This window comes from Cetorhinus maximus, chromosome 3 (assembly GCF_964194155.1).
Source record: "Cetorhinus maximus chromosome 3, sCetMax3.hap1.1, whole genome shotgun sequence".
Taxonomy (NCBI): Eukaryota; Metazoa; Chordata; class Chondrichthyes; order Lamniformes; family Cetorhinidae; genus Cetorhinus; species Cetorhinus maximus.
In genome coordinates, this window is record NC_135881.1 from 109,439,153 (window position 1) to 109,463,573 (window position 24,421).

General features: G+C 39.2%; 1 protein-coding gene across 2 annotated transcripts in view; it reads left to right on the plus strand.

The window, feature by feature from the left end:
* Window positions 1–11,293, plus strand: part of tmem106ba (transmembrane protein 106Ba) — a 33,756-nt gene extending 22,463 nt beyond the window's left edge. For both annotated transcript variants that reach the window (XM_078538827.1, XM_078538826.1), the window contains exons 7-8: window positions 4,434–4,487; window positions 9,132–11,293. In XM_078538827.1, the coding sequence (XP_078394953.1) occupies window positions 4,434–4,487; window positions 9,132–9,288 (211 nt within the window). In that variant the 3' untranslated portion in view covers window positions 9,289–11,293. The remainder of the gene's footprint in view (window positions 1–4,433; window positions 4,488–9,131) is intronic.
* Window positions 11,294–24,421: the final 13,128 nt, after the last annotated feature.

Sequence of the window (24,421 nt, forward strand, 5' to 3'; positions counted from 1 at the left end):
ACTCTTGTATTGCTGAAAAAGAGACATGCTGTCGAATCTTTTGTCTTGCACTCATTAAGATTGACACAAGAATGCCAAATTTCCACCATGACAATGTCTTGACTACTCAGAACTGACTTGCCAACCAATCAACACTTCTCATACAGTACAAATTCTTGTTCCCTTTGAAATTTGGCAAATGGTTAGTCATGTGGTTTCCCAGAGTACTTTTTCGTTCTTGATTTGGCTTGCACCCTAATAGAATTCTTAATGGTTCAAGTTTCTGTCTCCACCGTTACACCCAGCAATGCATTATAAGTGATAAAAACAGAAAATGCTTTAAAAACTTAGCAGGTCTGGCAGCATCTGTGGAAAGGGAAACCGAGTTAACGTTTCAAGTCCATATGACTCTACTTCAGAGCTGAAGAGAAGTAGAAATGTGATGGATTTCACACTGTTTAAGAGGGGATGGATTAGGTGGAGCAAAATAGAAGGTGGGAGCTCAGAAGAGATTTGACAAAGATGTCATGGACACAAGACAAAGGGAGTGTTAATGGTAGTGTTAAAGACTAAAGAAGGTACTGATAGTGGCATCCATCATGACCCCTTTTTTTAATCAAATTTTATTCCTCAAACACCCCCCCCCCCCCGCCCCCCTCCAACTGATAGGGTCATAGTTCACTTGTTCTCATGTTTTGCTTTCACAGAACGCTGAATTTGATATCTTACCTTTACCTGTAAGAATCCCAATGTGTATGTTGACCAGTGAAAGTAGACAGTAGTAGAGAACCCATTGACAGATTTCTCAACTAGTATGTCAAGGAAAGAGAGCTCATTTGACTGCTCCATTTCAAAGGTAAATTTGAGAGCACAATGGAGCCCATTAAGGCCTGTGAGGAAGTTTTTACATGCTTTGCAGTTAACTGTTCCCTGCTGCATTCTTCATGGCAATACCTCTACCAATCAGAGTCCACTTGCCAACCAATCAGCACTCTTCGCATGCAATATGAATTGTTTTTCCCTTAACATTTTTTGTAATTTTGCCATCTGTCCTGATGAGTACAAGATGAAAAGCTTAGGCAGCATGCCTTTTTTTTTCAGCATTATTTAAGTTCAGTACTATCAAACAATTATTGACTTATACATATTTCTATGTGCAATGTGTAAACAGGTCACTTGGTCCTAACATGTCAGCAGTTACTTTCCACATAAGCTAATAGTCATAATCATGTTGAATTGCCCAATTCTCCTTCCCCTTTATCCCCTTTAAGGTTTTTCAACCCTTCCAATCTCTAATCCTGAATGCCTCAACTGCTAATGAAGTGGATTGCACCACCTCAAATTTCTCTATAAAGAAGTTTATTTTGCTCCCTGTTCTAAATTTCTTGCATTTGATCATGTATCAGTGGCCCCTTATTATCTATTGGGAACAGTCTATTTCTATCTATCTTAACTTATCCTTTCTTAATTTCAAATACTCTTATATACCCATAATATGCATTGTCTAACTTTTTAGAACAAAGTTACAGATTTTCCAGTCTTTCCTCGTATTTGTATTTTCTCATACCAGGCAGCACCCTCTTGCATCTGCATTGTACCCAATCTAAAATCTCAATGTTCTTACTATAGTGTGCAGCACAAAACTGAATATAGTATTCTAACTCGAGACTTAAGGTTTTTTAAAAGCTTGTCATTACTTTTTGGATTTTATATTCTATATCTCGTGATAAAACTAGAACACAATTTGCTTTTTTTTAATATAGCCTTATACAGGACAGTAGAATGCCATTTGGTCCATTGTGCTGGCTCTTTGAAAAACCTCATTAGTCTTTCTCACCTTCCCTTTCCCCATAGCTCTGCAGTTTTTTCCTCTTCAAGCATTTATTCAATTGTCCTTTGAAAATTATCAGTGAATCTGCTTCCACTGCCCTTTCCAGCAATGCGTTCTAGATCATCATAACATGCTTTGTAAATTTTACTCTTCCTCGTTTGGCCTCTGGTTCTTTTGCCTTAAAGCTGTGTCCGCGGGTTACTGACTATTCTGTCACTGGAAATTTTCTCCTTCATTGACACCATCTAAACTCATGATTTTGAACACATATCAAATCTCCCCTTGACCTTCTCTGCCCTAGGGAAAAACAGCCCAGTTCCTCTAGTTTTTCATTTCTCCGCATAACTAAAGTCTTTCATCCATTGTACCATTGTAGTATATCTTCTTTGCACCCACACTGAGGCCTTGACATCCTTCCTAAAGTGTGATGCCCACAATTCTCCACAATGCTTCAGCTAGTGCTTTAGCATGGTAAGAACATAACTTCCTCATTTTTGTACCCCATGAAGCCGAGGATCCTATATGCCTTTTTAACATCCTTCACGATGTGTTTTGCCACCTTCAAAGACTTCTATGTCTATTTATTCACTACCACAGGAAACGGTTGAAGTGAATAGTGTAGATGCATTATAGGGAGTCTAGGCAAGCATTTGAGGGAAAAAGGAACAGCGGATTATGCTGATAAATGACAGGCTCAAATGGTGTGTAAATGCTGGCATGGACTAGTTGGACCAAATGGCTTGTTTCTGTGCAGTATATCCTATTATAATATTCTCAGGTCTCTTTAAAATTCTTTAATGGGATGTGGGTGTCTTTGGCAAGGCCATTTTTTTTGCTAATCCCTAATTGCCCTTGAAATTAGTGGCTTGCTAGGCCATTTCAGAGAGCAGTTAAGATTCAGCCACATTGCTGTAGGTCTGGAGTCACATAAAGGCCAAGTCAGGTAAGGATAGCTGATTTCCTTCTGTAAAGGACATTAGTGAACCAAAGTTGGGTTTTTATGATATCGATGATAGTTCCATGATCGCCATTACGCATTTAATTTCATATATTTTATTAATTGAATTTAAATTCCACTAATTGCCATGGTGGGATTTGATCTCATGCCCCTGGGCATTAGCCTGAGCCTCTGGATTACTAATCCAGTGACATTACCACTACGCTACCATCTCCCCAAGAGTTTCTGTTCCTGCACCCACTTTAAATTTGTACCGTTTACTATGTATCATCTCTGCTCATTTGTCTTATCAAAAACAATCACTTCACACTTCTTAAATTCTGTCTGTGTCTGCCTATTTCACCACACTGCCCTGTCCTCCTGAAATCTGTTGCTATCCACCTCACTTTTTTGCTGCATTTTCAGAGTTTCATGCCATCTGAAAATTATGTCCATATGCTTAAATCCAGGTCATTGTCAAAGATCAGTATTCCCTGGGGAGCACTAGTGCACACTTGCCTCTACTTTGAAAAACAACCATTCATTCCATTTCTCTGCTTTCTGACCTTTAGCCAATTTTGTATTGATGTAGCCATTGCCCCTTTAATTAAATGGCTTTAATTTTGCTAACAGCTCTATTTTGTAGTATTTTATCACCTAATATGCTGCCTTTTAATGTCCCGTTAAATTAAACTTGACACTTAAATCAGCCCAAGCCTGTCCAGATTTTGATGCATGCAGGTATGCGCTGCATCATTTCTGCAACTGGACCATTCCATTTAGACCTGAACAACAGCCATTTAAAAATATAATTGCTGGGTATGTGGCCAAAAATTTTTAAAAATAAAGGACATAGAAATTCAGATTATAAACTTGCAGGAAAATACAATAAATAGTGCAAAGCTGCTTATATGCAATATGGTAACCATGACATTTACATAATCAAAACTTGTAATTCTTTGCAATGGAATTGTAGCATGGTCCTGATTGTGTTTAATTTAGTATTAATTTTAAATTCAGCAAAAATTTTATCTCTCTTTCATTTAATCTGATTGCCTGTTTAGACATGGATACCTTGGTGTACCCTGTTTTCTGCAGCTCCATTTACTGAAAAACAATATTTACTTGATCAGATGTTTTGCTTTAGACAAAATACATAAGCAAAGCCTGTTTAGTTTTAAAACAAGTCTATCTAATATCAGTTTACATTCCACTGTTATATTGAGTTTGTCATTTGGAATATAACTGTCATATGGAAGCTCTGGAAGAATGTTTATCAATCCCAATGAGGCGCTCAAAGTTTAAGTTGTGTTAATGAGGAATTGACTTGTGATGGGTTATAGTTGCAAGATTATCCATAGCTCTCCAATATTGCATCCAAATCACTGGTGAATAAAATATCAATCATCAACAGCCCCAAAGCAATATACAGAATGTGCGCTCCAATGCTAACTACTGATGGAATGTAAAACTATAACATATGTCTAACTGAAAGCTAATGAAGCTGATCTGTCTGAGACAGGTGGATGTAAATACTCTTAAATGCTGAAGGAGAGCAGCCAGACCAAATATACATGATTTGATTGCAATGTTTTCCAACAGAATGCAAATTGTGGTTTAGTTGAAAATGTCTTTGTATTGAGGTTGTTTACTATCTTAAACTCAGTTATTTCTTCATTATTACAGTGACTACTGCACACTGACATCAATCAAAGTACATAACATTGTGATTATGATGCAGTAAGTACGTTGGATAGTGTGTAAGATATTAAATGCATGAGTTTGATTTAAAATGTGCTTCGCACTCCTTTTAAAATGTGTAAACAAAACCCATGTTGCACAAATTAAGAAACTGAGAAACAGCTGTGAGTACTTATTATTAATTGAGTAAACATGGGGCTTGATGGCACACATCTTAGAATGCTGAGGAAATGCCTAAAGCAGCACCACAATTTTGCACCCATTCTTGGATGTAGACATTGTGCCAGATGACTCAACAGTTAGCAATAGCAGAACTTCCATTAATGTAGCACCTTTCATGACCTCCATCTTAATCTTGAAGTGTAGTCACTGTTGTGATGTACTTTAGGAAAACAGGGCGGCCAGTTTATGCTCACAAGGTCCCCAAACAGCAGTAAGATAAATGACCAAATTATCTATCTTAGATGGCATTCTTTGAAGGAAGAATGCTGGGCAGGATATCAGGAGAACTCACCTGTTCTTCAAATAATGCCACCTGGGAAGAGGCAAAGCTTTGGTTTAATATCCTATCCAAAAGACAATGGGCAGAATTTTATTCCAACTGTCAGTGAGTTTGTTGGTGGGGGTGAGTGGCCTGTAAAATTCCTTGGATGGCCTGCCCCAAGCTCCCTGCAATTTTATGATGGGATGGGTGAGGGCTAGGCTGGTCCACCCTTTTTCCCCAATTGAAGGCCCTTAAGTGGCTAATTAATGAGCACATAAGGGCCATTTCCCATCGAACCTTAATTTTCCGGCTTGTAGGAGGAGTTCAGAGGCAGGGGGGAAAGCCCAGAAAGTAACCTTAAGATGTCGGAGCAGAAATAGGCCATTTGGCCTATCGAGTCTGCTCTGCCATTCAATGAGATCATGGCTGATCTGATATTCCTCAACTTCACTTTCCTGCCTTTTCCCCATAGCCCTTGATTCCCTTACTGATTAAAAATCTGTCTATCTCAAGACCCTGCTCAGGTGGGGGTGGAGGAGTACCTCCATCATCAGCCTCCTTTCAAATTTGAACACCCCGCCCCAGGCCTTGCCTTGCCTGCCCACCCTGAGACCCTTTACACTTGGCTAGTCCGGGATTTCCTGGGACAAGCAGCCCCAGTCTTCTATAGTGCAGACTCTGTCGCTGGGACTAGAAAGCTGCCAGGCAATAAGATTGGTCGACAGCTCTGAGGTGGGACTTCCTCCTGACTAACTAGTGTTAAATGGCTGCAGGGCAGCCAGTATCAGTGACAATGCGTTGCCCACTGACTCTTCGGGTGGTGTGAAGGGAAACCCTGCCATCCTAAAAATCTTGGTCAATCCTCATTTAGAAATTCATAACTACATAAGGAGGCTACAAAAAGACATAGATAGGTTAAGTGAGTGGGCAAAGACCTAGAAAATGGCGTATAATGTGGGAAAATGTGAAATTGTCCATTTTGGCAGGAAGAATGAAAGAGAAGCATATTATCTAAATAGTGAGAGATTGCAGAGCTCTGAGATGCAGGGAGATCTGGGTGTCCTAGTGCACGAATCACAAAAAGTGTTCATGTACAGCAAGTAGTTAGGAAAGCTAATAGAATGTTATCATTTATTGTGAGGGGAATTGAATACAAAAGTAGGGAGGTTATGCTTCAGTTGTACAGGGCACTATTGAGACCACATTTGGAGTACTGTGTACAGTATTGGTCACCTTATTTAAGGAAGGATATAAATGCATTGGAAGCAGTTCAGAGAAGGTTTACCAGACTAATATCTGGAATGGGTGGGTTGTCTTATGAGGAAAGTTTGGACAGACTAGGCTTGTATCTGCTGGAGTTTAGAAGAGTAAGAGGTGACTTGATTGAAACATATAAGGCCCTGAGGGGTCTTGACAGGGTGGATGTGGAGAGGATGTTTCCTCTTGTGGGAGAATCTAGAACTAGGGGTCACTGTTTAAAAATAAGGGGTCACCCATTTAAAACACAGATGAGAGGCAAAATTCTTTCACTCAGAGGGTCGTGAGTCTTTGGAACTCTCTTCCTGAAAAGATGGTGGAAGCAGAGTCTTTGAATATTTTTAAGGCAAAGGTGGATAGAGTCTTGGTAAGCAAGCAGGTGATTGGTTATTTGGGGTAGGCGGGATGCAGATTTCAGGTTACTATCACATCAGCCATGATCTTATTAAATGGTGGAACAGGCTCGAAGGGCTGAATGGCCTACTCCTTGTTCACACGTATGTTCCTCACTATAAATTGGAAGTGACAGCCTGGATTATGTGCTGAAGTCTTAGGTTGAATTTGAGTCTTTATGATAAATTGATCATATTACTATCATTTTTAAATAGGGACATAGGACTTAGGAGCAGGAGTAAGCCATTTGGCCCTTCGAGCCATTTGATAAGATCATGGCTGATCTGTTTATGGTCTCGGCTCCAATTTCTTGTCTGCCCCCATAGCCCTTGACTCCCTTGTCTTTCTAAAATCTTTATAACTTAGCCTTGAATAAATTCAATGACCCAGCCTCCACTACTTTCTGGGGAAGAGCATTCTACAGATAAATGACCCTCCTGAGAGAAAAACAATTCTCCTCATCTCTGTCTTAAAATGGAGACCTCTTATTCATAAACCATATTCCCTGATTCTTGTCTTTCCCATGAGAGGAAACATCCTCCTGGTATTCTTACGAACATACAAATTAGAAGCAAGGGTAGGCCATTCGCCTCTCCAGCCTTCCCTGCCATTCAATAAGATCATGCCTGATCTGATTGTGGCCTCAACTCCACATTCCGCCATACCCCCAATAATCTTAGATTCTTGTCTAACAAGGGAGTCAACTACTTCTGCCTTAAGAATATTCATTGCCTCTACCTCCAATGCTCTCTAAGGAAGAGAGTTCTAAAGAATCACAACCGTATGAGAGAGAAAATTTCTTCTCATTTCCATCTTAAATGGAAGACTACTTATTTTTAAACTGTGTCCCCTAGTTTTTGTCTCTGTCCCCTAGTTCTTTTCTCTCACAAGGGGAAACATCCTTTCAGCAAATACCCCGATCTCCATAGAGACCTATAACTTTTTTTAAAAAAAAGAGATTTAAACTGCCAGTTGATAGCTGAAAGAGTGACAGGGCAAGATTTCATGTTTTAAAATTTTTACTGTAACACATGACTAAAATCATTATTGACTTAAAAACAATTTCCTTTTTGTAAGCAACTTCTACTTTAAACAACAGATGGGAACATTTCTCTTTTATAATTATCTCACATTACATTTCCCAGAATTATAGCCCACAGTTGCATCCAGCTTCCAATGGGTATCCTTGTTTTGCCGAGTAGTAACTTTAAGTGACCGTCTCCACTAGGCACTTTTCTCAATTTTCAGAGTTCCTTTAATCCGCCGCCAGCAGTAAAGGTTGTTGTGATGGTTCTTTTTTTCTCCAGCCGTGCCAGGACAAATCTCCCAGAATCCTTAGATGACAGCAGGATGTGTGTCTTTGTACCTCTGAGACTGTCTGCCTCCCACATTGAGCTGTGGTAATCCACAAAGCCAAGCGGCCTCTTTACTCAGCTGACCTCACAACTGTCTGAGATGTTCATTGATTTGTAGGGAAGCCTGTAACCTAATCTCAAAAATAGTTTCCTTTGTCCTCGTCCCTATGGCAATGTGAAATACGTTTAACCTTGTATCCAGGTAGAGATACTAATTAGCTATCCTTGACCCCCCCACCCCCTTTCATCTTAGAAGTAAATTGACATTTACAACACAACTGTTTACAACCTGATACCTATGACATGTTTCCAGGACTTTTGAAGACCCTGATTCCCCGCATTGTAAACTCAAAGATAGCTGCCATTATCTCCAGGCATTAATACCTTGCAGCTTCTTCCCAATAAAACAATCTAAGCCTTCCTTTGATCTCTGACGATCAAACCACCCTTTGTTAGACAGACTGCAGAACAGGTCACATGACCCTTTCATTTACTCTACATTTTGGGATTGTATATTTAAATTTAATCTTTTAAACCTGATATTGGAACATCATGCCGAGTCTCACACTGAGAAAGGGATAAAATGTATGTAACAATTAGGCTTTTACCTAGATTGCACGAAGTAGGTTTATTCAATTAATATTCCTGTGCAACATTTAAAACAGCAAAGGTAAAGCCCCTAGGCTGGCTGTTAGGGTAATCTGAAGCTGAAAGGTTAATTAGCTACATACCTTGATAGCTTAATTTGCAGCTGCGTATTTATGCAACACCATACTGATATTTTTGAAGGTGGTTGTAACTGAAACAATGAAAAGACCTAGAAGGTTGGCTACTTGAAATGTTCATTCATTGCACGTTTTAGGCTATCAACATATTGTTTTTTTTTCATGGTTCAGTTAGAGTAGCTAGCTTGCAACAATGAGATTTATGTAACTTGCCCATTGTTCTAAGATTGAATTCAACCTGGAAACCCAGAAAAAAGATTATTTTTCACTCTGACTGTGTTCATGCTCTCAAGCTCTGTTCTTATACAGTGATTTAGTTTCTGTACACCTTTTTAAATTATGTACCAAGAAACAAGGAAATGAAGAGAAAAGCTTACTCCAGTAATCTAAGCACTGTTAAAAATTGGTAGAAGTTGCATTCCTACTTTTATGGATTACATTGTTTCACCATGATTTCTCTTCCTTTCAGAGCAACTGTTACTACGTCCTACTTTGGACATACAGAACAGGTTTCACTTGAAAGATATCAGTATGTGGATTGTGGAAGAAACACCACCTATCATTACAAAAGATCAGAAAATCTCAACCTTGCACAGCTACATAACTCGCCTCGTCTGACTACTTAGAATTTAAAAGCCGTCAGTAACCAACAAACCATTAATACAATAATCGAGCACACTAGGTGTTCTAAATTATACGTGTGAAGTGAATTTGATTTATAACTGAAAAATAATGACTGTATAACTGTACAAACGGCTGCATGATGTCTCAGTATAGATTAACTGGTTTAAAGCAAACTGGTTGTTTTATTCTCCATGCTTAAAATTGTCACATGGTTCAAGGAAATATTTAAGCAGGTTTTTATCAGGTGAGCTATGCTTTTCTGTATTGGTGCTCAGTTTGTTGAATGAACTCTGTATTGACACAAATTTATTTAAATTAGCACATTAAAGGTTACTAGAAGAATAAGTTAGCAAGCTGTTTCTGTGATGGTTCAATTCGTGCATAGTGAATGGCGATGCCAATATCATATTTTCACATTTGATTCTTAATTCTAACAGAAGAATTATCCTAAAATTCATTGTGGAAACACTGTCACTTTTTGTTCTTAAGAATGTGATCACATTATGATTGAGGAAAGTTTCACCTTAAAACATTTAAAACATAGATTCCATACAAGAACAATCAGCGTAAGATATTTAGATTGTTCTCTTTGCTGGATCACAAGTTTTATAACTAGCCATATTAGACAATGTGATTTGATATCTTAAATATTAGGTGAGAATTAGAATCATTGTTAGAATGGTTGTACAAGAGTTCATTGAGCAAAGTTAGGCATCAGTGGTTTAATTTATGACCTAACTAGCTATTACATTTATTGTTTACCAGGCAGAAAAGTGCATTGTTCTATTATTTCAATTGAGATCTTTGCTTGTATTTACCTGTAATTAATTGAACAGTCATCCAGATCAACTAAGGGAACTTAGCTTGCCTGCCCTGTTTTAATAATGTGGTGAAAGCATATTCCTATGGCTTGCGACAACTGAGCATGCAGTTGGGTATAATGATCATTGAATCCTATAGTTTAAATGACATCTGTTATTTTTAAATACGGTAACTGATGTCAGTGACATTACTTCACCATTATGCACTTTAATGTTTAGAACTCAAGTTGTCAGATTCTGGGAAGAATCAAAATTTAAATCTGAACAGAAATTATAGAGGTTTAGCTGGGATCTGTGGTACATTTGACAAAACCTGTAAGTTTTGATGTTTAGACTACAAAAATAAAACCAGCCATCTTAGTGGCTTGGTGAATTAGATTTGCTTGTAGACAGATAAATGTAATAATGAATACTGGTACAGTTTTTTAATTCATTTGTTTTTCTGCATTGTGTAAGATGTCCTTCCACCTCACAACTTTTATCTCTAAACCAGATTTGGGGGGCCTTGAGACAAACTGGCCTGTGGGTCAAGTGCCTATTAGGCACACTGCCTGATAGTATTGAAATTAATAGAAAAGAACAAAAAAATCAGGTGTGTATAATGGGCTACCAGTCTGCTGCACTGAAATTAAAAATAGCCCCTTTTTTGCTGGATTGCAGTATTAAGAATTATACTGAATCGTTTCATTGATAGTTGTTTTGTAGTAGATCTTGCAAATTGAGATTTTTGTGATCTTTATTTATTAATTATGATATCCATCAGTCTTCCCCCATTATTGTGGTTGCATATTTTGGTTTTGATAACTAAAATCTAAACTTGTTTGCAGGAAAATGCTTAAACTGCATAAACAAACTATTTTAATTACAGATAAGATCTCTTGCGATTAAGTATGATTATAGTCGGATTTGTGATTGAACCACTTAGCTCATATGTCACACTATGCTCTTGACACCTTGGTTCTTAATAGTTTTTTTTGTGCTTGTTAGTGTTGATATTGCAAATGATTGCAGATAGCCTCTGAACTTCTAATGTTCTGTTAATACCTCACAACCCTAATACTGACCTGAAAATATTTATGCTAATATAAACTTATTGATTTTTACAATCTTGACATGTTTAAGATTTCTGCATTAGAAAAGGGATATTTTACTTTCTAACTCCAAATAAACTGTTTTTAAAGGCTGACTCATAACTTTACTGACCATCCTTAGATTTAAATACTACATTGTTAAGTACAGTATTGAGGCTTATGATATTCTGATCCTATTTTTTTTTATTCGTTCATGGGACGTGGGCGTCACTGCCTAGGCCAGCATTTATTGCTCATCCCTAATTACCCTTGTTCAGGGGGCATTTAAGAGCCAATCATATTGCCATGGGTCTAGAGTCACATGTAAGTCAGACCAGGTAAGGACAGCAGATTTCTTTCTCTAAAGGACAGCAGTGAACCAGATGGGTTTTTACAACAATCGGCAATGGTTTCGTGGTCGTCATCAGACTTTTAATTCCAGAGTTTTATTGAATTCAAATTTCACCATCTGCCATGGTGGGATTCGATTTGCAGTGGCACATCAAAAATGGTTCAGTCGAATTAATACTATGAATGAAAGGTTCGTTAATTTTTAGCTATTGTACAAATTAGTTCCTATATGGCATCTTAGTGAAGAAGTGTCATGGAGTGGTAAGAATCATGTTCGTTCTCCATTGGGGAATGAGGGATTGGGAAGAAACAAAAAGGGAAAAGCGAGACAGACAGCAACCCCTGTCAGTCTCCTGCATGCTATTGCATAATTCCTTGGATCAGGAACCTACAGGGCAGCATGAAAACCACATGGAATGATGGAAAGAAGGGAATATTAAGCATAGCACATATTTGGCAACTGAGGATGAATGAGTGCTACAAAAAGAGAACTGTATTAAACATTCAAATTAAGATGGAGGTGTAAGCTGTGGCTTTAAGATTTCTGCTTCAAATGTGTCATTGGTGCCCTAGAATTTAACAGCTGCGTTGAAGTTCATATGCTAGCCCTTTACAAAGTTAGAATTACAACTACATAGGGAAAGAAAAGAGATTGCAATTCATAACGGATTCAAGAAGAACAGGGCCCTCAACCGTGTCCGGCCCATCTCCTGCGCATCCGCCCTCACGTCTTCTCCCTCCCAGAAACATAATAGGGTCCCCCTTGTCCTCACTTATCACCCCACCAGCCTCTGCCATTTCCGCCAACTCCAGCATGAAGCCACCACCAAACACAACTTCCCTTCACCCCCCCGGCGGCATTCCGTAGGGATCGTTCCCTCCGGGACACCCTGGTCCACTCCTCCATCACCCCCTAGTCCTGAACCCCCACCTATGACACCTCCCCATGCCCACGCAAAAGATGCAACACCTGCCCCTTCACTTCCTCTCTCCTTACCGTCCAAGGCCCCAAACACTCCTTTCAAGTGAAGCAGCATTTCACTTGCATTTCCCCTAACTTAGTCTACTGCATTCGTTGTTCCCAATGCAGTCTCCTTTACATTGGAGAGACCAAACGTAAACTGGGCGACTGCTTTGCAGAACACCTGCGGTCTGTCCACAAGAAAGACCCAAACCTCCCTGTCGCTTGCCATTTTAACACTCCACCCTGCTCTCTTGCCCACATGTCTGTCCTTGGCTTGCTGCATTGTTCCAGTGAAGCCCAACGCAGACTGGAGGAACAGCACTTCATCTTCCGACTAGGCACTTTACAGCCTTCCGGACTGAATATTGAATTCAACAACTTTAGATCTTGAACTCCCTCCTCCATCCCCACCCCCTTTCCGTTTCTTCCCCCTTTTGTTTTTTCCAATAATTTATATAGATTTTTCTTTTCCCACCTATTTCCATTATTTTCAAATCTATACCTTTTATGCCCTGTTAGTCTTTCCACCCCCACTAGAGCTGTACCTTGAGTGTCCTGCCATCCATTCTTAATTAGCACATTCGTTTAGATAATATCACCACCTTCAACACCTTTTTGTTCTTTTGTCAGTGACATATTTTGATTGTCTGCTCCTATCACTACTTGCTTGTCCCTACAACCACTCTCTTTCTCCCCCCCCCCCCCACCTTAAACCAGCTTATATTTCACCCCTCTCCTAATATTACTTAGCTCTGTTGAAGGGTCATGAGGACTCGAAACGTCAACTCTTCTCCGCCGATGCTGCCAGACCTGCTGAGTTTTTCCAGGTAATTCTATTTTTGACAAGAATTTATGTTGTACATTGTTATGTTTCATCGATCTAAGCTGGTCAGAAGTTTAGTAAAATGAAATTTTAATCATGCCAAGCCATCAATCTTAAATCTTTGTGTCGAGAGCTTGATATATCTGGGGAGGCGGTGGCAAAGTGGTGTTATTACTAGACTAGTATTCCAGAGACCCAGGGTAATTCTCTGGCAACCCGGATTCTTACCATTCCAAGACTCTTCAGTAAGATGCCATATAGAAACCAATTTGTACAATACCTAAAAACTAATGAACCTTTCATTCATAGTATTAATTCCACTGAACCATTTTTGATGTGCCACTTCAAATTTATTTCTGCTGTGCATGGCAAATAACTCACTAAATAAAACAAAGTCTTAATGCAGTGTATAGTCATTAATCCGTATTGGTGTGTTTTGTAGCCTCCATTCTCTGTCTGAAAAAAGGGAAGGCAGAATGATTAAATGGCACACCATGTTTTACTAGATCAAAAGAGGCTATTTTTCGACTCGCATTATTATTTTTTTCGCATTTATTTACTTTCGCATTTGTCTAAAGCTCGTGAACATAGGAAAATCAAACCTTCTCATATTAGCAACTGGGCAAAGTTTTAAAGTATCAGAGAAAATCATTTTTCTTTGTCACTACTACTTGATGCATCCTGCAGCATGGTGGCAGCTGTTGTTCTGGTGTTAAAAGTTATCACGTTACCTTTTTAAACCCTAAATACGTATGTTAACATCTACCCCATTTTTTCATTTGTTCAGTTTCTGCATAAAATAACCTTTTTTCCCTCCAAAGATGAAGATCACTTGAGGTGACAAAGGTCTTTGCAGTAACTTTACAATGTAAAGCTATATTCAGGGTGATTTCGCCCCCCTCTGCCCCACCAAGGACATGTTTCATCACTACATGAACTACATTCTTAGCTCTTTACTTCTATTTTTTGACGCTTAACCTGTTTAAACCTTTTTGTTATTTGGCAGTAATTCACTATAATTCACTTCGCTATAATGACGTTCAATTGTCTAGGCGTAGAATAGTTTTAAATATTTTTCAAAAAGTTTGTACATTTGCATGTTTTTAATTGCTCACATTATTTTATGATGGCTACTCCTGTATGCCTTGTCATTCCTATGTCAGATCCTTGCTTGGTTGATTCAATCTTCATTGACTCTTCCTTGGACCAGTCAGCTTCTGTTCACAAATTTTGAAAAGTGTCATGGATCTTTCCTAACAACCTTAACACCCTTTGGACATCAGCTTCTGGACTACAACTTGCAGGCAAGTGAACTCTGTTAGAGACATTGCCATGGAGAATGCACCAGGGAACAGTTAATGGCCAAGCATTTGTTTAAATTCGAACTAGGCATGTTGACTCTAGTCAAGGCATTGCCATGGAAAATGAACCAGGGAATGGCTATCCCCCAAGCTTTTGTTTAGTTGGACATACTCCTTCTGTATGCAAGCATAAACGAGTTACACTGCAAGCTCAACGGATTATCTTAAATTGGTTGTCAGTGTAATTCTTAGCAAAATCAGGATTTTGCTGCCGTATTGGGGAATCACATCTAATGTTGAACAGTATGGTTTGAGTTTTGCAGGACAGAAGGAGCATGTCCACACACTTTGTTTTCTTCAATAAAAAGCTTGGAGGGCAGCCAATTCCCTAGTTCATTCATTCCCCATGGCAATGCCTTGACCAGTCAGAGTTGACCTGCCTGGTTTGAATTCAAGCAAAAGCTTGGCAGTTAACTGTTTCCTGGTACATTCTCCATTGCAATGCCTTTATCAATCAATCACTTGCCAGCTAATCGGCACCCTTCTCATGCAGTATAAATTGTTGTCCCCTTTACGATTGGTATTCTTGCGTATCTACCCTGATGAGTGCAAGATGAAAAGCTTTGACAGCATGTCTCTTTTTTAAGCAATAAAAGATTTACATTTTATAGCTGTATTCACGTTCTCAATGTCCAAAAGCGATTTAAGGCAATGAAGAACTTCTCAATATATCAAATGTATGAGCCAACTTGCACACAACAAGTTTCCACAAACAGCAACATGATAATGATTGGAATCTCTTGATTTGAGAGCTAAATATTGGTCAGGACACTAGGGATAACTTGATGAGCCCTCTTTCCCCCCCCACCCCCCCCCCCCCAACACTCTTCAAAATAGTGCCATAGGATCTTTTACGGCTACGTTAGAAAGCAGACAGGGCCTCAGTTTAATGCCTCATCTGAAAGTCAGCACCTCCAACAGTACTTAACTGGAATGTCGGCCTATATTTTATGCTCAAGTCTCTGGAGTGAGACTTGAATGTAGAACTTTGACATGGAAGCAAGAGTGCTACCAACTGAATCACAGCAATGTTAGTGCGGTCTTAAATGGTTAATGATTCAGCTGTTGTGATGCTATTTCTTCAACTCTGCTTCAGGATATGTTAAATGTTGGGTCAAATTGTAACTTTTTTTTTTTAAAAAAGCACCAAAGAAACCTGGAATCCAGGCCTCCAACTCGGTTTGATTTTTGTTTGTATTCTTTGTTAGTCTCTGCAACTTGAGGTAACATACAAATTATTGGTAAGTTTTACTGGTGGCTTGTGAGGGTATGCACCAAAGTGGCATGCCCATGAACCTAGCACCCACCTAATTTAGAAAAAATAATGTTTGAGATGCATCTGTCATGCTTCAGGTGTTAGACATTCAAATTTATTAGTTTAAATTAAACAGTACTGTTACGGATCTATCTTCTGAACTTCAACTCAGGATCTACCCAAGAATTGTTACCTTCTAATTGACTTCAGGTAGGTACAACAGTTACATCTCAGTAATGTCTTTCGGGGGTATCCCAAATTAGGCATTGATGGCCCTTAACAGAATAAATGTTATGCATTTATGATATTAAGGCAGCACCAGTGTACAGTTCAATCATTCCAATGTGAGCAAAATGATAGATTTACCATTGTTTTAATGTGTTGGGATTAAAATTCTATGTATAAATGACCTCATCTTTATTAATTGTTAAAATTGCCACTATTATGTTAGCAAAGATTCATCTTGGGCCATAATTTGCCGTCTAAACAACAGTGAGGCTAATGGTGCTCTCCATTATTTATTCAGGTAAGGGACAGATGCACAGTTACATTCAAATGTAAAAGTTACTGTCACCGTTAGCTTAGTCTGGCTCACCATTGAAATTCATTGTTTGATGTTAACTTGTATTTGCATAGTTATGAATTAAGCATGTCACAATTAAGTCTTATCACATGGTTAATGTGGGCTCCAGACTCTGAAACATTTTCTTTGAAGTCAAACATGCCAAGGAAACCTTCTGCTGATAATTACCTACAATCCCTCACTCCTTCCCCTGACCCCCACATTCCTCAGCTGCTAAATCAGTATTTCCTCATGATGAGTCACTCTGGGAAGCAAGGCATTCTAAGTCTAGTGGCCTTTCAGTACCACTGCTGGCTGATTCTTGAATGTTGGAAATGTGTGAAGTGGTGAGGGGACCAGCATGAAGGAATAACCTATTTGATAACGTAACTGTTGCAGCACTTATGGTATTGATAAAAGTGCTCACTGCATAGTCATGTGAAGACCAATAGCATCTCAATGAGGACATTATTTGGTTCGTGTTGTAGTACAGCCATGCTAAGTGGCACAGACTAAGGACTGATTTAACAATGAAAAATTGGGCATCCATGAAATGCTTACAAATGTTTTATGCCAGCATGCCAAATCAAACAAAAATGAAGAGCTGAATACCAAAGAAAAGTGAGAGTAGCTGCCCTTAACTATAAAACAGCAACTAAACAAATGTTACCATGGTGCCCTAGTAAAACTCCAGCAGCTAGAGCCATGCCATATACAAAGGAAGGTGGTTATGAATATTGGAGGTCAATCATCACAAGCCCAGAACTTAGTTGCAGTCAGTTTGTATAATTAATTTTTCCTTCTGTTGGATGCATTAACATGTTTTAACTTGTCATCATTATATGCATATTTTACCGTTTTCTCTTGGACTCTATTGTAGCAGGCCAGTGAAAAGGCAAACCTCACCCACTTAAATCACATTAGGAACTCAAGAGAAAAGCTGGTTGTTTGCTGTTCTGAGCAATGAGTAGCTTGATCTTATTTCCACAGCATGAATTCCCACATCAAAAATGCAGCAAGTGGAAAATGAGCATTTTTCAATATTTTGAGTAAAATCCTGATCATATGCATTAAACAGTGCATGCAAAAGAGAGAAATGTGCACTTTTAAATCCATTTTACATAATTAATGATAAACCAAGCAGTGAATTAGTTATAAGCTTGGCCTCAGAAAGGAACGTTTGCTTATTTGCAAAGCAGTATCTTTCACAGCCTTCTGAAAATACTAAAAACATGATCTGACTTATCCTGCAAACAAACCACACAGCGTGTACGGAGGAGCCATTCTCAGAGTGAATTAACCATACATAAAGCAGTCTTCAATTGGAAAGTCTAATTGCAAAGGAGTGCAAGCTGAATGGTTAGTAGCTGGTGAGGATTTTTCTGTTCAGAGCAGGGACAAGTCTTGTTCATTTCTGGTAAGTTTAGGTAGTCATCCACTAAATAGATGGAAGGGTGTTCCAGTCCTGTCAATTACACATTCCATGCCAGGATGTTGCTCATGTCCTGAACAATCACAGGTGCAGGAAGTGTTGTCAGCTGGAGAAGCGTGAGCTCTTGGTTTCAGTGCTCTCTTTCCCTTATTTTCTTTTTCAGTTCCCCTCTGAACTTAATATATTCAGCCTGGTTTTCACTTGTATTAGAACCTGCCATCGGGTATATGCATCCTTTTCCCTCATCCTCTATCTCTTTCATTATCGAGGGAGTTCTGGCTTTGGTTGTCTCATCTTACCCACTTACAGGAACATACCTTGACGGTATAACGTGGATGTACCTAGGTCAAAAGATTCACTCAATGAAATTGTGTGGGTGTTAGGTGCTTGCGGTGAAATCATACTGCCTTTGCTCCTTTGTATGAATTCCCCTCCCTCCAAATCCAGCAATATTATTGTAACGCTCAATCAAATTCCCTTTTTGGGGTAGAGGAGCAGAAGGACCTCTGAATGCACAATCACACAGACTTATAATGACAGTTTAATAAGGCCATAAACACAAATAGAGCACTGGGCGTTCTTTGTACCAGGATAGAATGGAAAAGCACAGAAGTTACGTTGAACTTGTATAAAATTGTGACTCGCTCATTAGGTAATCATCAGAAAAGATTGAACATATTGAGGCTCTTTTCCCTGTAAAAGAGAAGGCCGAGGGTTGGCCTGAGATAGGTTTAAAATGATTAAATGCTTTGATAGGATAGATGTAGAGAACATTTTTTTTCATTTGTGGGAGAGACCAAAACTTGGGGACATATTTTTAAGATAGTCACAAATAAATCCAACAGGTAATTTAGGAGAAACGTGGAACCCCCTATCACAAGGAGTAGTTGAGGCGAATAGCGTATCTAAGCGGAAGCTAGATAAACATGAGGATGAAAGTAAATGAAGGATATGTTTATGGGATTAGCTGGAGAAAGGTGGGAGGAGGTTGTCTTAATGGCCAGAAAATTCCACTAGGCCTGCTAATCTAGATGTTTCCCTGGTATGTGCAGCTTATAAAGTTTGTTCTTATGTATAACTATTAAAAAACACTTCAATGAAGTGGTTTAAAAGGTACAGATCAACAGCTTAAATTTAAAAAGCACCTTTAGTATAGTAAAACATACCAAAACAATTCACAGGCATGTCATTGAACATAATTTGACACCAAGCCATATAAGGCAATCTTAGGATAGATGAGGTTTTGGAGCCAACCTTAAAGGATGAGAAAGGGGTGCACAGCAGTTTAGCGAGGGAATTCCAAAGCTTGTGTCCTAGGCAGCTGAAACATGCCAGCCAAAGATGGAGGGTTCAAAACAGGATTCACAAGGGACGAGAATTGCAAGTGCACAGAGATCTTGAAGGGTTATTGGACTGTAATTAACAGAGATAGTGAAGGGCAAGGCCACAGAGGGGATTGGAAAATGAGGATGAGAATTTTGAAATTGCGTTGTCAGACTGGGAGCAAATGGTGGTCAAATGAGCACATGGTCTTGGTGCGGGTTAGGATATGGGCAGCAGATTTGGATGTGGCCAAGTTTATGGAGAATAGAAGATGGGAGGCAAGCCAACAGAACATTGGAATAATCAATTCTAAAAAGAAAAGACTTGCATTTATATAGTGCCCTTCACAGCGTCAAGAATCCCAAAGTCCTTTATAACAAATGAAGTACTTTTGAAGTGTAGTCACTGTTGTAATGTAGGAAACCCGGCAGGACATTATCAAACAGCAATGCGATCATGACCAGATGATCAACATTTGTGATCTAGAATGAGGGATAAATATTGGCCAGAACAGTAGGAATACCTCCCCTGCTTTTCTTCAAAATAGTGCCTTAGGATCTTTTATATCTGCCTGGCAGGCAGATGGGCCTCAATTTAATGTGTCATCTGAAAAATGGCACTTCCAACAGTGTGGCATTTCCTGAGCACTGCTCTGGAATACAAGTCTTAACTTTTGTGCTCAAATGCTGATGGGGGAGTTGAATCCACAACATTGTGATTCAAATAGAGGTAACAAAGGAATGGAAGAAGCAGATGAGCTGAGGTAGTGGCAGAGTTGGCTGTTACAGAGGCAGATGTAGGCAATCTTGGTAATGGAGTGGATATTAGGTTTGATCATTTTCATGTCACATGTGACCCACGTGAAGTAAGGTTGGGAACCAGGTTCATTTGGCCTCAAAGTAACCAGATAAAGGAAAGAATTTGGCGGCTAGGAAATGAGTTTGTGGTGGGGACTGTAAACAATGCCTTTGGTCTTCCCAATATTTAGCTGGAGGAAATTTTCGCTCATCCAGAATCCAGTATCTCCAGCAGAATAGGCAGGAAATGGCACCATGAGGGTTCCGCCGGAACTCTAAATACATCTGCGAAACTCCTGCAAATTTTACGGCCATAGTTTAGATTTCAGACAGTGATATCCCCTCAGACTTTGATTATTGTTTTCCATTGATTTTATTCATTCATGGCCTGTGGGTATTGCTGGCAAAGCCACCATTTCATTGCCCAGGCCAAACTGCTGTTGAGAAAATGATGGTGAACTCCCATCTTGAATGCAATGGAGTGACTTTCTAGGTCATTTTAGAGGGCAGCTAAGATTGCTCGACATTGCTGTGCATCTAGAGCTGCAAGCAATCCAGACTGGATAAGGACGGTAGATTTCCTTCCCTAAAGGACATTAGTGAACCAGATGGGTTTTTCACAACAAACCATTAGTTTCAGTGTCATCATTATTGATGGTAGGTTTTTATTCCAAATTGTTTTAATTAATTTGATCTTAAACTCCCCATTTGTTGTGTTGGGATTTGAACTCGTCTCTGGATCATAGTTCAGTAACATAAACACCCTGCCACTGTACCTACCATTTGATTAGATTGTTTCTTTGTAACATTATTTTCTATTTAATGGAAGAAAGATGAGGCTCAAAATGGGATGTTAAAAGTAAAATAAACCTTAAAACATTAACTGTTGCTCTGCCTTGTTTTTAATCTGATACTGACAGTTATTAATGCTCTGCTTCACATGTCCACCAGATGGAGCTGTTGTATTATTTCTCTGACTACAAAATATACTTTGCCTAATGAGGCCTTGTTTTAAATATCATTGCTGTTGCGTGGGCTGAATCATACTGGCTGGTTACTGCAATATGAGCTGGTAATATGCTTCGTATGGGTACTATTGCAATAATTTTAAGAAAAATAAGGGAAGTCTTGCCTTTGTGAAAAATACAACTAGCCTATAACCGCACCTGTAGGTATGTATAATTTACTTTCATAGGATACTAAGTCTGATCCAATTGACATACTGGAGCTGGCACATTGCTACTCTACTCTTCCCATGAACCTTGAGTGAGGTTATTTCAGATGAAACGTTAAACCAAGCCTCATCTGCTCCCTCAGTTGGACAAAAAGATCCCACAACACCATGCAAAGAGATACTGAAGAGCTCTCCCAATGTCTTATCCAACCTTATTTCTCAACCAACACGTAAAACAGATGGCCATTTCTGTTTGTGAAAGGTTGCTGTGTAAAAATTGGCATGTTTCCTGCATTGCAAGAGTAACTACTCTTCAAAAATACTTGGTTGTAAAGTGCTTTGAGATGCCTGGAGGTGATAGACGCACATAAATACAAAGCTTTTTTCCTGTTTCTTTCCATATCCAATCTCTGGATGATTCAGTGGCTCGATTCAATTTTTGCATCAAATCACATTGCTATGCCCTTACGTTCAGCCCTAAATACTGGTGTAACTGCAGGGCAATCAGCCCAAGTTTTCGCACTGGCAGGTCCCGGTGGGGCCATCAGTGTGGGCTCATGATGCAACTTTAACATTTGAGCTTAAGTGGGTTCCCTAAGAAGTTGTGGTGTGATTGCAGTCCTTTATAGTGTTGAATTTCTCAACGTTCATTGTTATTGAGACTGCATGATCAGAGCCAATATATCAAAGACAACAATTTTAGTGGGTCATCAATTTAAAATCAAACCTAAGGCAATGAGAGGAGTGGTTAGGAAAAAATTTATAATGCACCAGGTTGCTGGAGTATGGAAAGCTTGACAAAACCATGTGATTATGGAAGTAATTATTACATCTTTTAAGAGGAAATTGGTAAATATTTGAAGCAGAAGAAGCTATAGGCCTAGGGGGAAAGAATGGAACAGTGGATTTTGTATGCTGTCTGTTCCTGCACTCCTGTTAAGGAAAGGGTCAGTTGCCTAGCTCTTGTTCATTTAGCTCTGTATCCTCATTGCAAGCCAATGAAAGCATAGAGTGGAAAAAAGGGGTTGAAAACTGAAGGGGGCCCCCAAAATCAGAAGGTGTTGACACACCTGAGTTAACCTGGACATTGTGGGGAGACTCCATATGAAACCCATTGTCAGCAGTGACTTGGAGCCTGCAGGGGAATAACCATTGCTCCTTCTTTGCTTTCCCTTAAAAAATGTTTCTTTCACATGGACATACTGCCAGTAACCAACTTACTTGGTCATGCTATCAAATATTGGGGACTATTTAATATGTATTCCAAGGATTGTCTAGCAGATTCCAGTTGAAGCTTTTCCTATCATGTTTTCAATAGCTACAGCAGGAGTAAGGCTAGAGATAGCACCATCACCACAACACATTCATCACCCACACTCATTTACCTCAAGGAATATACAGTGTAGGGATGAAGGACAGTTTGTGTATAAACAGACAGTACAGGTGAATCACACAGGATCTACAAGATGAAACTGAGGAGTTGTCTGAAGTACATTTGTGTTGTGATTATGTTATTGGATTAGTAATCCAAAGAATGAGTTTAAATTCCATCCTGGTAGCTTGAGAACTCAATTCAATTTAGAGAAAATACATGGGAACAGGAGGCAATTCAGACCTGAGCCAGCTCTACCATTTAATTAGACCATTGGTTGACCTGCATCTAACTCCATTTATCTGTTTTCATTCATAACCTTTAATATCCTTGCTGAACAAAAATCTATCAATCTCAGTTTTCGGCGTTTTCAGTTGAACTAGCTTCAATAGCTGTGTGGAAAAAAGAATTCCAGATTTTCACTACCATTTGTGAGAAGAAGTGTTTACTGATGTCCAGAACAGTCTATCATTAATTTTAAGCTTATGCCCCTTTGATCTGGACTCGCCCACCAGAGGAAATAATTTCTCTCCATTTATCCTATCAACTCCTCTACTGAAGTATAGTTAGGAGAAGGATTCTGTCAAGTCCTAAGAACTTATTACGTTTCAATAAGATCACCTCATATTCTTCCAAATTCCAGAGAAGTTAGCTCTATTCTACTTACCCTTTTCTCATTGGACAGCCCCCTCATTCCAAGAATCAATCTTGTAAACCTCCATTGCACCACCTTCAATGCAAGTATTTATTTCCTTAGTTAAAGAGACCAAAACTCTACACAGTACTCCAGCTATGGTCTCGCCAAAGTCCAAGATGGTTGCACCAAACTTTCTTACTTTTATACTGCAATACCCTTGCAATAAAGGCTAAAATACCATTGTTTCCTAATTGCTTGTTGTAACTGCACATTCATTTTAGCCTACAAGAGCCCCCAAATCTCTCTGTATACCAACATTTACTTGTCTATGCAACCTTTCCTCATAAGTTAATGCATTTTAGCCCCCATATCATTCTGGTGAATCTGCGTTGCTGCCCTTCCAAGGCCAATGTATCCTTTCTAAAGTATGGTGCCCTAGAACTGAACACAATTCTTTAAATGGGATCTAACCAGAACTTTATATAACAGTAACATGACTTCCACTCCTTTGTATTTCAATCTCCTTGAGATAAAGGTTGATATTCTACTAGCATTTTAATTTTTTTTGTACCTGTCTGCTAGCTTCAGTGAGTTCACTTCTTTGATCCATAAATCTCACAGTAAAAGTGACCATGAAGCTGTTGGAGTGCCCTAAAAACCCAACTGGTTCATGGAAGGAAAGAAATCTACAGACCTTACCCAGTCTGCCCTATATGAGTCCAGTCCCCCTCTAATGTGGTTCACTCTTAACTGCCACTGTGAAGTGGCCAGGTAAGGTTGTATCAATAAAACCCACCATCAGTTTCTAAGGGCAGATAGGGATGTGCAAAAAACATCAGCTCTGCTATCAATGGCCATTCTTGGATCTGGATAAAGAAAGAAAAATTGGTTCGAGAGCCAGCTCCAAATGCTGAATTCTGAGAATGGTGCGATCCAGGAATTGCCTATAGAAAGATTGCTTGCTGAGCAGTACGGATTTGTTCAGAACTTTTGTGAATTTGCGATAAAAACCCTGCACAGTATGGTGGCTTGTTTAGTGGACACTGTCACCTTTAACTATATGGTAAAATTGCAGAGCACATGGCGCCTCCTGTATTATACACTGATCCTGTTTGAGACATGAGGAAATCTAATGCAATCCTCATCCATATAAACAGTGATTTTGAAGATCTCATGTCGGTTCATAACACGAT